This window comes from Takifugu rubripes, chromosome 3, assembly GCF_901000725.2.
Source record: "Takifugu rubripes chromosome 3, fTakRub1.2, whole genome shotgun sequence".
NCBI classification, from domain to species: domain Eukaryota; kingdom Metazoa; phylum Chordata; class Actinopteri; order Tetraodontiformes; family Tetraodontidae; genus Takifugu; species Takifugu rubripes.
The window spans coordinates 6199105-6210228 of NC_042287.1; the positions used below are offsets into that span (position 1 = coordinate 6199105).

Below are 11124 nucleotides of genomic sequence, written 5' to 3' on the forward strand. Positions count from 1 at the left end.
GCCTTCCAGGCTCCAGCAGAGGAGTCTGCCAAGGTGGACAACGGCTTGTTGTCACCTGAAAGGAAGCAGCAGCAGCAGCCCTCTGACATCTTGCCCCGCCCTCTTTCCCCCGACAGCCCAGAGATCATCAGCGAGTTGCAGCGCTACACTGGGGTTGTGGGAGGTCCCGGGGATCAAACGCAGAACGGCACGCCTTCCGAAAATCAGGTGCAGCCTAACGGCAGCGGGAATGTGAACCACCACGATGCCTCTGTGACTTCTGTAGTTCAACCCAACATGGACGCTGCTGTTGCTCAAGACCTGAGGATCGGCTCTAAGCGTAAAGCCTCCAGCCCACCCCCAGAGGAGCGTCCCAGCAAGCAGCACGCTGCAGGAAAACACTCCTCAGCCTCTATGGCCTCACAAGGGTTCCCCTTCTCGGGAGGGTACGGCCTACCTCCTCTGGGCATCAACCCCTCCATGCTGGGAGGGTCTCTTGGGCTTTTCATGGGGGCTGGCGCGCCTTATCTCCAGTCCCCTCACACCCACCCGGGGGAGTCCGGTTACATCTACCCAGACCTGTTTGGCTTCGGGGGAGCTAGCGCAGTCCCCGCCTCCTCTTCTTCAACAACCACCGCTACGCTGTCGACAGCTTCCTCAACATCAACAGTCAGTGCTCCCGGAGCCATGCCGCCATATATGCTTCGACCCAATCTGGCAGCCATGGCTGCAATGCTCCCGCCCGGCTTCCCTCTGTCCTACAGCCAGTCTCTGGCTGGCCTCTATGCTGGATCCATGCTCCCCGGAGGGCTGCCGGGAACCGCTGCCTCCCCCGGTCTGTCTGGGGCCAGCTATGTCTCCCAGTACCCACCCACCTCAGCCCCTAGCTCGTGCTCATCTTCCCCCTCCTCCTTCTCTTCATCGGCACGGTCCGAGGGCCACAGGGCCCCCGTGCTGGTGAACGGCAGGAATATTAGCAGCGGCTGCAGCTCCGAGGATGAGGGCGATGTCATTAAGGTGAGAGGAGAGTGACGGGAGGCTGCGGTTGTTGGAGAAAGCCGGATTTGATTTAGTAGTCATCAAAAATAGGAAGATAATCTAGAGGCTAGAATAAAGGCATCAAGTGGTCCAAGCGGCAAAGGAGAGGTAACTAAAATGCCCAGACTGGACACAAATGGACATTGCTGAAAACCACCAGACGACGAGCGTGTAAAAGGTCCAGATTGAGAAGAAAAGGACTGTCAGATGATTTTGAGCTTCCAAGGTTTCGTCCCGTACTGGCATCACTGGACTTGACCTGCTGAAGATGGGCCTGCAGTGATCACAGATGGCCACTAGTTGCGCTGTTGATGTTTTGAATTCTGTAATTTCGCTAAGTGTCGACGCTCTTTTGCTTCTTCAGCTAACTGAGAAAAATCAAAAGTTTGACGGAGGACCTTCGGAAGAAGGTTTGGCGATTACATTCGCTGGTAGTAACGTTTGTTAAATATCAGTAAGTCAAATGCTATTGTTCGTGGAGTATTGCTACTGATTTTGTTTCTTAAAAATGAAAAAAAAAAATCAAATGGGACTCTTTAAAGCATTTCAGTAGACTAATTCACTGCCAGGACAGGGGGTATTGTACATTTTTGTGGCTAAACGATGGAAAAAAGTAAATCTCGAAGTACTGAAGAGGCTTCGAAGACTATTACTGAAACCTTAAAACTCCAGAATGTACGCTAATCAAATGCCTTTTAATCCAGGCCTTCTTGAAAAGACTCCTCTTCAGCATCTGGCATGGGAAGACCTATTTCTTCTTTTTTTGTGTGTGTATTTGATAAATGTTTTTTTTTTTTTTTTAACTTTTGAAAGAAAACGATCGCCTACAGCCAGGTGATGAATGAGAAAAAAAAGGTTCTTATGAGGTTTCCTCCATGTAGCGGAGAAACAACCAACACGATATGCCTTTTTTCCTCCATCTTTCTGAATGTTAACTGTGAGGGAGGAGAGGTGAGGAGAGGCGCCGCAGCTTTCTGAATCTCGCCCGCAGTCTTACTGTAGCCTAGCGACAAACGATGCAAAACACTCACTCAAGCCTATATATGTCACGACCCCAGAGGAACTGAGCAGGCAAAACTGCGCATTTCGGTGCGCCTTGTGTCATCACCGTGTCTGTACCCACGTGTCCTGTTGTTAAGGGTTACAAAAGGAAAAGATTGAAAATGAATATGAACTCGTGTCGATTTGATACCTTGTTCCAAGCTGATCCTTTTCTCTCTCTCTTTTGGATCATTTCGTGAACAGTGTTCGTCCTGAAACCAAAATTGAACTGTTTGTTTTTGGAATCGTTGGGGAGACCTTGTGTAGCTTTGCCAAACGCGAAATGCTGATCGGAACCCTCCAGCTGAGAGGCTCGTGTCCCAGAGAGACCAAATGTTGTTGCACCGGGGCAGATTTCAAAGTATTGGAGAACCTCCACCTCTCCACGTAACGCTGTAAATCTCTGCTTAAACAGATCTCACTGCTTCTGTGTCAAGTTTAGCCGCCGTTCTGTTGTTCCCCTCCAACTTGGATCGAACCACTGTCATCTTCAAACTCTCCAAACGGGCTTTAAAACAACAAACCAGCAGCTCTTTAGTGAATCAGACCAGATAAAGCATTTCCTACTCCTCTTCATGCTGAAACTGCCCGTCTGTTTAAGTTCCTTTTTTTTGTTCCTTCCTTTTTACGCTGTTTGACATCTACCAAATTTAATTTATTTATGACGATGCATATTTATTCATTTGTGTTTTTTATTTTTGTACGATGTTCTTTGGTCGTTGCCATTGCCACTCGGGAATTCCGTTTGTAAGATTTTGTATTGTCGTCTGTTCTTTTCGGGTTGTTTCTTTTAAAGTGGCGGCGATCCGCCCGTCTGACCCAGCACGTGGGAGCTTGTGCAGGTGAACCGACGGGACAACGATGGAGCACCTTATTAGCAAAGCTCACGGTCCTGACGCGGTCGATTATGTCCCATTCACAACAGCCCTGAGCAGCCGCTGATATAGAAAAGCCCAAAAGATGATATCAGGGCCGTCTGAGGTAACAGGCCGACATACGTGCTCCTTCATTAGACTCCCCTGTTGGCTGACCCATGTCATGCGAATTTGTGATGTTCTGACCACGAGCCATTTTTTTTGTGCGTGTTAAACAATGTCGTTTCACACGTGATGGGTCAGAAACCGAGGCGGACCAAACACACATCAGCAGAGAAGACAGGAACTAATGGCATCAAGTGCTTTTCTATCCATTTTTGTTGTTCCTCGTTATCATATCATAAAAAATGCCCCTCCTTGTCATCTCGACACTGGCAGAATGAGATTCCTCGGCGTCGGGGGGCTCGGCTGTCAGCTCGGTGTCCGCAGCTCCGACTCCAGAAGCTTTCTACTTGAATTTACATATTTATTTATGCGGATGATTCAGCCGGACGAGCCGACTGCTGCAGTTCCGTTTTAGCTGAGGAGAAGATAAAGCTGCTGTGTTCGAGGACTGGCTCTAGTCAAAAGCCTGATGTAGTTTATAGATGGATTATGTTTATGACCTTGGATTACTTTTAGATCCCTTTTTTTGAATTTTGTAAATAAAAAGAAACATGTTCTCAATCACACACTTTTGAATTTCTTTTACAGAAACAGCTGAGGGGGAGCAGTGGCTGCCCTTCTTTTCCCTCACACACACCGACACACACGCTCACTTTTGCATATCATCACTTATTCGTGCTACTTTACAATTTATTTCTCTTGAGGTAACAAATTGACATAGCCGCTGTCAGCACGACTGGCAATATTCAGCTTAGTGGTCGTCCTGAAACCTCTTCCAGACATATTTAGGTTATTGAATAAAAACATAAAACCTTTTAAATATGTCATATTGAAAATCTCCCAAACTGCACAGGTTAAATGATGTCTTCAGCATTCTGCTTGTTTTAAGCACTTAGGGCAGATGGTGGAAGGACCAGAAATGGCTATGAATAGAATAAAAATATGAATAAAACAGCTATTTCAGATGACATCACCTAGAACAAACTCATTTATCTGTAGTTAGATTTAATAATGAAGCTTGAGACTCATGTGATCACTGGAAGGTGAGAACTGGGTTTGGTCTGCAGCCATCTGCTCTTTAAGATGGTTTCTTCTGCTCTGTGCATATAGAGATGATTTAGAGGAGGGGAATAAGCCTTCTTTCCTTTGAGATCAGTAAAATTTGAAAGCTCAGCTTTAAAGAACCATATCAGTTGGTGGTTACATATCAGACCTACAAAGCTGCCTGTGTGACTTGTGTTTTAGCATGCATGGTTCTCCAAGTTACAATGTTCTATGTGTGTGTTTAATTGTGAGAATTAAAAAAAAAAAAAAAGCGCATGTACCATGAAGCACAATGACTTTTGTTGCTCGTGTCTCTGTTTTTACAGAGGTTTGTGACTGTTTTCTCTCCGTGAACTCTTGAGTGAAGTGTGTGTCTTCGTTCCATGTTTCCCTATCTGTATGTGACCTGTTCTCTTGTTTTGGTAAATGTGGTGTGCAGGCAGACTGTTAAGAATAAAATTAATGCATCTGCAATGACTTCTGGTGGTTTCCACTGTCACACTCCTAGAAAAAACTAGACAAAAATGTGATCTATCTATCTATCTATCTATCTATCTATCTATCTACAAAGGTAAGAAATCCGACAGATTATCCAATAAGAATCATATAAAATAAATATGTATTTCTAAAATACGACCAAAGCATAGGTGATTTTTATTATTATTATTATTAGTGTTTCCTTTCTGTAGATTTACATATGATACATAAGACTAATATGATTAAACAAAATCCAAGTTTTCAGTTTATTAAATTACTATTAATTAAAATGCCTGGAAAGAATGCTGTATAAGAAAACCATTTTTGTAAATGCTTTTCTCGGTTACACCAGGGTACATAATACTTTTCCGTAGAACTACAATAAACCCATTTAAACACTGTTTCACTCTCTACGGCGCGATCTAATCACTGTTTTTAATGCTACAAAACTCCTTTCGAGGCTCAAGTCGCTACTCATCTCCGACTCAATTTCCCAGAATGCACCGGTGTCTGAAATTACGTAAATACGTGGTTCCACCGTTAAACGATGACGGTGGCAGGTTGGTGTTAAGGGAGGAGGACTACCTGCAAAAGAGTGGAATTTACCGTTTTCGTTTGTTTTTGCTCCGGGAAGTCCGAAGAACTCTAAGATAAACAGGTGAAGTGAAGGTAGACTGAAGATTTGGGGAGGACACGTCATTAGACATTGGAACAGTTAATACTGTTGTGGAGGCCTATTGCTTGTTAACTAGCTTGCTAGCTAGAGGAAATCCTCGTTCTAGCCGCGGAAGCTCCCGGTCCAGCAGACCGTAGACAGCTTCGTTGTCCAGACGATCCAGGTACGATGGAAGCTGGCTGGCCTTTTGTAAACACTTGAGAACGTGTTTCCTAGTAGTCTCTAGTGGATTAAAAACAGCGTCACCCAATCTATTTTTGTTTTACAAACGTTAGCTCTTGCATTTGCGAGCTAGCTTGGGCGAAATCATCCAGAGAAGCTGGAACTTGGACATTTCTGGTGAAGTAAGAAGACACATAGATATCTGTCTGCTTCCTGGTGTTTTGGATGTTTGTTCTGCGGCGACTAAAGGTCGCCTCCGACGAATCTTAATCAGAAGGGCTCCTGTCTACGGTGACCACAACTTCATGTCACTGCATGCCAAAGTTTGTTACCTTATAGGACTAGAATGAAGAAGCTAAACAAAGCTAGCATCAGCTATTTGAAATGCAGTATTCCGAATGAAGGCTCCTAGAGAAGTGTGTGGTTTAACGCCGTTAGTGCACAGGGGTGTTAAATGTTGCGCAAGGCCGTGTTGATCTAACTCCATCCCGACATCAGCAGCACCAGAACCCTCTGATCTGGTGGGTCACTCACTTGAGCACGTTTGCTCAAGCCCAACCCTCGTCTTACCAGGCCACGATGAATCGTTACCTGCCAGTGGCGCGACAGCACTTCTTGGCTGCCCTGGCCAGCACCAGCGTGGTGGTAAAAAGCATAAGTGCCGTGGTGGTCCTGCTGTACCTGTTGTCATGGGCTGTCAGTACTCCATATGCACTGGGGGTAACCCCGGGCTACCTCTTTCCTCCCAACTTCTGGGTGTGGACACTGGTGACACATGGAGTCGTGGAGCAACATGTTTGGGGTGTGGCAGCCAATGTGGGGACAGTTATGGCGTGTGGGCGCCTGCTGGAGCCGTTATGGGGTGCCCTTGAGCTCCTCATCTTTTTTGCAGTGGTCAATGTCTCCGCTGGCCTCCTGGCAGGCCTCTCCTACCTCCTCACCTATGTTGCCACCTTTGACTTGGACTACTTGTTTGACGTGCGTATCCACGGCATCGCCGGGTTCCTGGGGGGTGTCCTGGTGGCGCTGAAGCAGACCATGGGGGACACTACAGTGCTCAGAGTGCCACAGGTGAGAATGCAGACCATAAAAGCCATTTCCTCTAACGTCTGGCCAACAGAACGGTGACGAAGCTAAACACAAGGGTTGAGTTACGAGAGGAAGCCCCAGCAAGAATCAATTTATTTGGATTTATATAAGCCTAAAACAATTCCACACATCTGTCTCCAAATGGCAGACTTGGTAGTCGCTCATTTATTCTGCATGTAATTATTAATATGCCTGTCTAAACGTTACCATGATTCCCAAACTTTTTTATTTATTTACTGTCATGAACATGAAGTCTTTGTATGTCTATTGTGAGCTCAGCCTTACACGCTGGTACCACACTGACCAAGCTGTTCCTGTTTTTGGATTTTGCCCACTGGGTAAACTGTAAATCTTTCCATTGTGTTTCCCCTCTGCCGACCCAGGTGAGACTCAAAGCCGCTCCAGCTCTGGTCCTCCTCCTCCTGGCCTTGCTGCGTCTGTCCGGCCTGCTGGACAGCTCCGGCCCCCTGGCCGCCTACAGCTACGGCGCCCTGTCCGGATGGGTCTACCTGCGGTTTTACCAGAAACACAGCCGGGGCCGCGGGGACATGTCTGACCACTTTGCCTTCGCTAGTTTCTTCCCTGAAGCGCTGCAGCCAGCGGTGGGGTTGCTGGCGGGGCTGGTGCATTCTGCCCTGGTGAAGATGAAAGTGTGCAGGAAGATGGTGAAGAGATATGACGTCGGGGCTCCCTCCTCCATCACCATCAGCCTACCGGGTACAGACCCACAGGACGCGGAGAGGAGGAGGTGAGTCGGCATTTCTCACATACATTTAGTCGCGCTGTTTGCAAGAGTTTTGGGGGAAATTCAAACGGGCACCTCTAAGACGCCTCCAACAGTAAACCATTTTCAGATCTGTCACGGTCCTCAGTTGTTGACAGGCAGGAGAAATGCACACATGTTCAAATGTCCACATCAGACGGTTGCGTTACACAGAGCCAGACTTTAGCGCTCAGATGGATCAAACGGCAGCTTGGTTCCACACTGGCTCCTGGCCACGTGTGTTGCGTAGCCGGATCCGGTCGGATCGATTTCCTCGCCGTTCAGTTGTCCTGCACGCACACTTCCAGATTCAATTACATCATCACTCACTGATGTAAAGGTAAACAGAGCAGTGTAAATGTCATATTGTGGGGGTAGAAAACACAAGCCCACCAATTATCACTTTTCCCCGGGTCGGGCTGACTCAGGGGACCTTTTTATACAGGTCTACTGACTCATTACTGTCAGGTCACAGACTGTTGGATGGTGGTTCGGGTTTCCTGTGTGTCATTATAGGGCACGATAAAGATTTCTGTCCAATTAATTGCAGAATTCTGGAGGTTTAATGTGACAAAGAGTTTGCAGGTCGAATGTGTGCAGACACTTTTCCTTGACGAGTATCTGACATGCGCCAGACATTGTTTATGCAATTAAAATGTACATTATTCTGAACTCTCACAACCTAAGAAATATCATTATCACCACAGTATGTAGGACTCTGATACCAGAACTTTTTGGTAGATTGTAGATCTGTATGTAATGGGACCTGTGTGGGATCTGACTCCCACATGCTCAAACTAATAAAGTTCCACTGGAGGTTCCCTACCAGGTTTATCGCTCTAACCCGAATCGCTTTTTCCCCCTCTGCCTTCCAGACAACTGGCGCTCAAAGCTCTGAATGAGCGTCTAAAGCGCGTGGAGGACCAGTCGGCCTGGCCCAGCATGGACGACGAGGAAGACGACGAGGAAGACGAGGTCAGAACGGACACGCAGCCACTCCTGCCCACCGGACGAGACCCCTCTTCTTCCACGTCGAGGCCTGCGGGAGGCCCTATGGCAGTGTCGCTGTCCTCCGCCGCCTCTTTGTCGCAGATCAGCGCCGCGCCTTCGACGGGCGGATCGCAGCACCCAGAATCTAGCATCATTAGCTTTGAGGATGCACCTTCTAGATCCTAAGAACCAGGACAGATGTGTAGAAATGCACAGTGGGAGGTATACTAGTATAGCCAGAGGTTCTTACTAGTATACACATTTTCAGTGACTAGCTACACTGACAAGGTAATACACTCACACACACACACACACACACACCATTATTGGTCACTTTCTACACTCGCTCTCACATAATGTCCGTTGTGAAGCCCAAAGAGGTTTTATCAGTACTGCTTTCAGTTTCCAAGTGTTGGCTGTAAGTGCTCGGACCATTCTGGACCCCAAATAGCAGAGCTTTGCCCGCTGCTCCCCCAGTCTCCTCCACTTACTTTCTGAATAAATAACTGTGTACAATAATCTTTTGTAAATCATTTCTGGAACCACCGTTAGTCGCTCCCTATTTGTTGCCACAAGACCTCCAACAACGGAGACTGGCGCCGCCTTCTTTGTTCCCGTTGGAAGGAAAACGTCTTTTTATGCGAAAGAATGGGCCGCGAAGGAAACGGGCTCGCCAGGTCGCTCGATCACAGGAAGATCCGATGGAAGAGCTCCCGAGGGAGCAGCGGGAGAGGCTGCTGCAGGGTCTGTCCTGCTGATGGACTGATGGACAGTGAAAAGACTCCAGGACAAATTCACTGGCTGCACGGTGTGATTGTTTGACATCAGAGCAATGAACTGTTCTGGTTTTTGTTTTGTTTGTTTGTTTTTTTTGAAAAAACCCACTAATTTGTCGTCAAGTGCAACCCCTTTTGTCCCTCATGGCTAAACTGGTATATTAATGGTTTTTCTGGTTCAAGATTGGGACATGGTTTTGACCAGTGTCCATACAAAGATGGCTGTCAGGAGAGCTCATTTAGAGCGAGGCCAAAGCATCTCCAGCGCCCCCTGCTGGAGCCAGTAAAGGAATGGTAAAGGTCACTGTCTCCCATTATTTTATGACCCTTTTCATGGCCTCAATTTGATTCAGTAGGGGGGGGAAAATGATGGGTGTCCATTTTTGTTTTGTGTCACACGTCCCTGAGCTTGTAGGAACGTGCCCTTTGTTCTGATACGGTTTATACAGAAAACGCAGGATAAGTTTGCAGAGAGAGATCCCCAATCAAGACGGGGAATGTAAGGAATGACTGCTGAGGGACAATGTGGAGACTGGAGGGATTCGTTCTTAACCGTTGACGCCACAGTCTCTTATGGGAATGACCTCGTCCTTGAAATCCTAATTTCTTTCCCATCTATGATGATCAAAGTTGGTCACAGCCTACAGATTCTTACAGCCACAGTGTTCAATAAGCCCCTGAATACTGTACATTTATCTTGGACCGTGAATTGGAAACCAGTTCCCTTCCCTGGAAAAGAGGTGTGGATGGATAAGATAAGCCATATTAGAGGGACAAACCTGAGTTCTGCTCTTCGTCTCTCCCTGCGTGTGATGACATGTTTACATTAGCAGTCGTGGCCGCTCGTTCATTCGTTATGAATGAATGAATGAAAGCGAGAATAAGCATCATTCAAAGGATCAGATGTAGCTGCAGGATCAGAGTAGCTTCGAAACACCCTTGTACATAAACTAAAGCCAGCGGTCTAATGTTCCTGTCGTCCAAGTGCTCCCTTTGTTTTCACTGCTGGGTTCTGACTTCCGTCAAGTACTGATGTGATTTCTAGCCGCTGTTGATAAACCAGAAGCGCCACCATTCCTTCATTGCTGTCGCCAAAATGCTCAGTTCACCAACTGCTAAAATAACATCATGGTTTCAAACCAGCCATGGGGTCAATGGCAGCCAAATGAGTCCATTTCCTCTTGATTTCCTGTCAAGCTGGCACATGTTTTCCTTTACAGTGTTGGCTCTTCACAACCAGGACATCATGCACCCCTCCTATTCTGGTCATTTTGCTTTTTGCCACTTTGTAGGCTATTAAATGAAAAAAGAAAACATTTAAAGTGGTGACACCACTTAAGGCTCTGAATGGACACTTTTTCTGTTTCTCTGCTGTTAGACTTTTTTTTTCTTTATCTTCCTTTTGTCCCTACGTTTGCACAAATAAGACTTGTTGATACTAATGAATCTTTTTCTCTCTGCTGTGGGTATTGCACAGATGTTTCTCTTAGTTTTCAGATATTTCTTTATCTTCGTATGTAATAAATGCCGATTGAATGAAAAAAAAAAAAGCCTCTTTCGCTCAGTTGTGGGTGTGTGTCGGATTTTACAATAAAACTTTATTCAAAGACGCAGTTGAATTTCACTTTAGGTGACAGAAATTCCCCAGTGTCTTTTGTTCATTTCTGGGTTATAGTCCTTATAATCAATCATTCGTCCTCTAAAGCTTTATTCATGACTAGAAGAGCCGCCAGGTGGCGCAGTAACCACGCAGATCAGTGATTGTTACAGCTTCACTGGCGCTTTTAGGAGAAAATGTTTGGTAAAGCTCTCAGTTGCCTTGGTTTAGGGTTAATTAGATATATGCAATTGGATCCTAGTGAAGAGGACATAACTCATCCTTTAAGCTGACCTACGCGTAAGATCCCATTTATTAGGACTCCAGTGATTCTAATCAGTTGTTTAATTGGTCAGCAACATTTAATGTCAGTTAATGGCGGACATAAACGCTTTGGCACGGCTCGGTTTCAGCGTGTCAGTGTGGAACATTTGCATCTGTTTAATAGTCGCCACACTTGTCGTGCCCGCGCAGGTGTGGCTGCTAGGCTCGCCCCCGCTACCCCTCCCCCA

At 46.5% G+C, this 11124-nt stretch overlaps 2 protein-coding genes across 6 annotated transcripts in view; both read left to right on the plus strand.

The window, feature by feature from the left end:
- LOC101070879 (helicase ARIP4-like) overlaps positions 1 to 4556 on the plus strand; it is a 40473-nt gene extending 35917 nt beyond the window's left edge. For all 5 annotated transcript variants that reach the window (XM_003963038.3, XM_029833470.1, XM_011621809.2 and 2 more), the window contains one exon: positions 2 to 4556. In XM_003963038.3, the coding sequence (XP_003963087.2) occupies positions 2 to 1011 (1010 nt within the window). In that variant the 3' untranslated portion in view covers positions 1012 to 4556. The remainder of the gene's footprint in view (position 1) is intronic.
- A 523-nt stretch (positions 4557 to 5079) lies between these two features.
- Positions 5080 to 10624, plus strand: tmem115 (transmembrane protein 115). Its single transcript, XM_003963037.3, has 3 exons — positions 5080 to 6468; positions 6870 to 7234; positions 8125 to 10624. The coding sequence occupies exons 1-3, from the start codon at positions 5977 to 5979 to the stop codon at positions 8423 to 8425; spliced, it is 1158 nt and encodes a 385-aa protein (XP_003963086.1). The 5' UTR covers positions 5080 to 5976; the 3' UTR covers positions 8426 to 10624.
- The last annotated feature ends 500 nt before the right edge of the window (positions 10625 to 11124 follow it).

Excerpts from the sequence above, each read along its gene's own strand:
- tmem115 (XM_003963037.3), top strand. The coding sequence starts at position 5,977 with ATGAATCGTTACCTGCCAGTGGCGCGACAGCACTTCTTGGCTGCCCTG. Across the intron at positions 6,469-6,869 it reads CAGTGCTCAGAGTGCCACAG|GTGAGACTCAAAGCCGCTCC; the intron begins GTGAGAATGCAG and ends CTGCCGACCCAG. Across the intron at positions 7,235-8,124 it reads CAGGACGCGGAGAGGAGGAG|ACAACTGGCGCTCAAAGCTC; the intron begins GTGAGTCGGCAT and ends TCTGCCTTCCAG.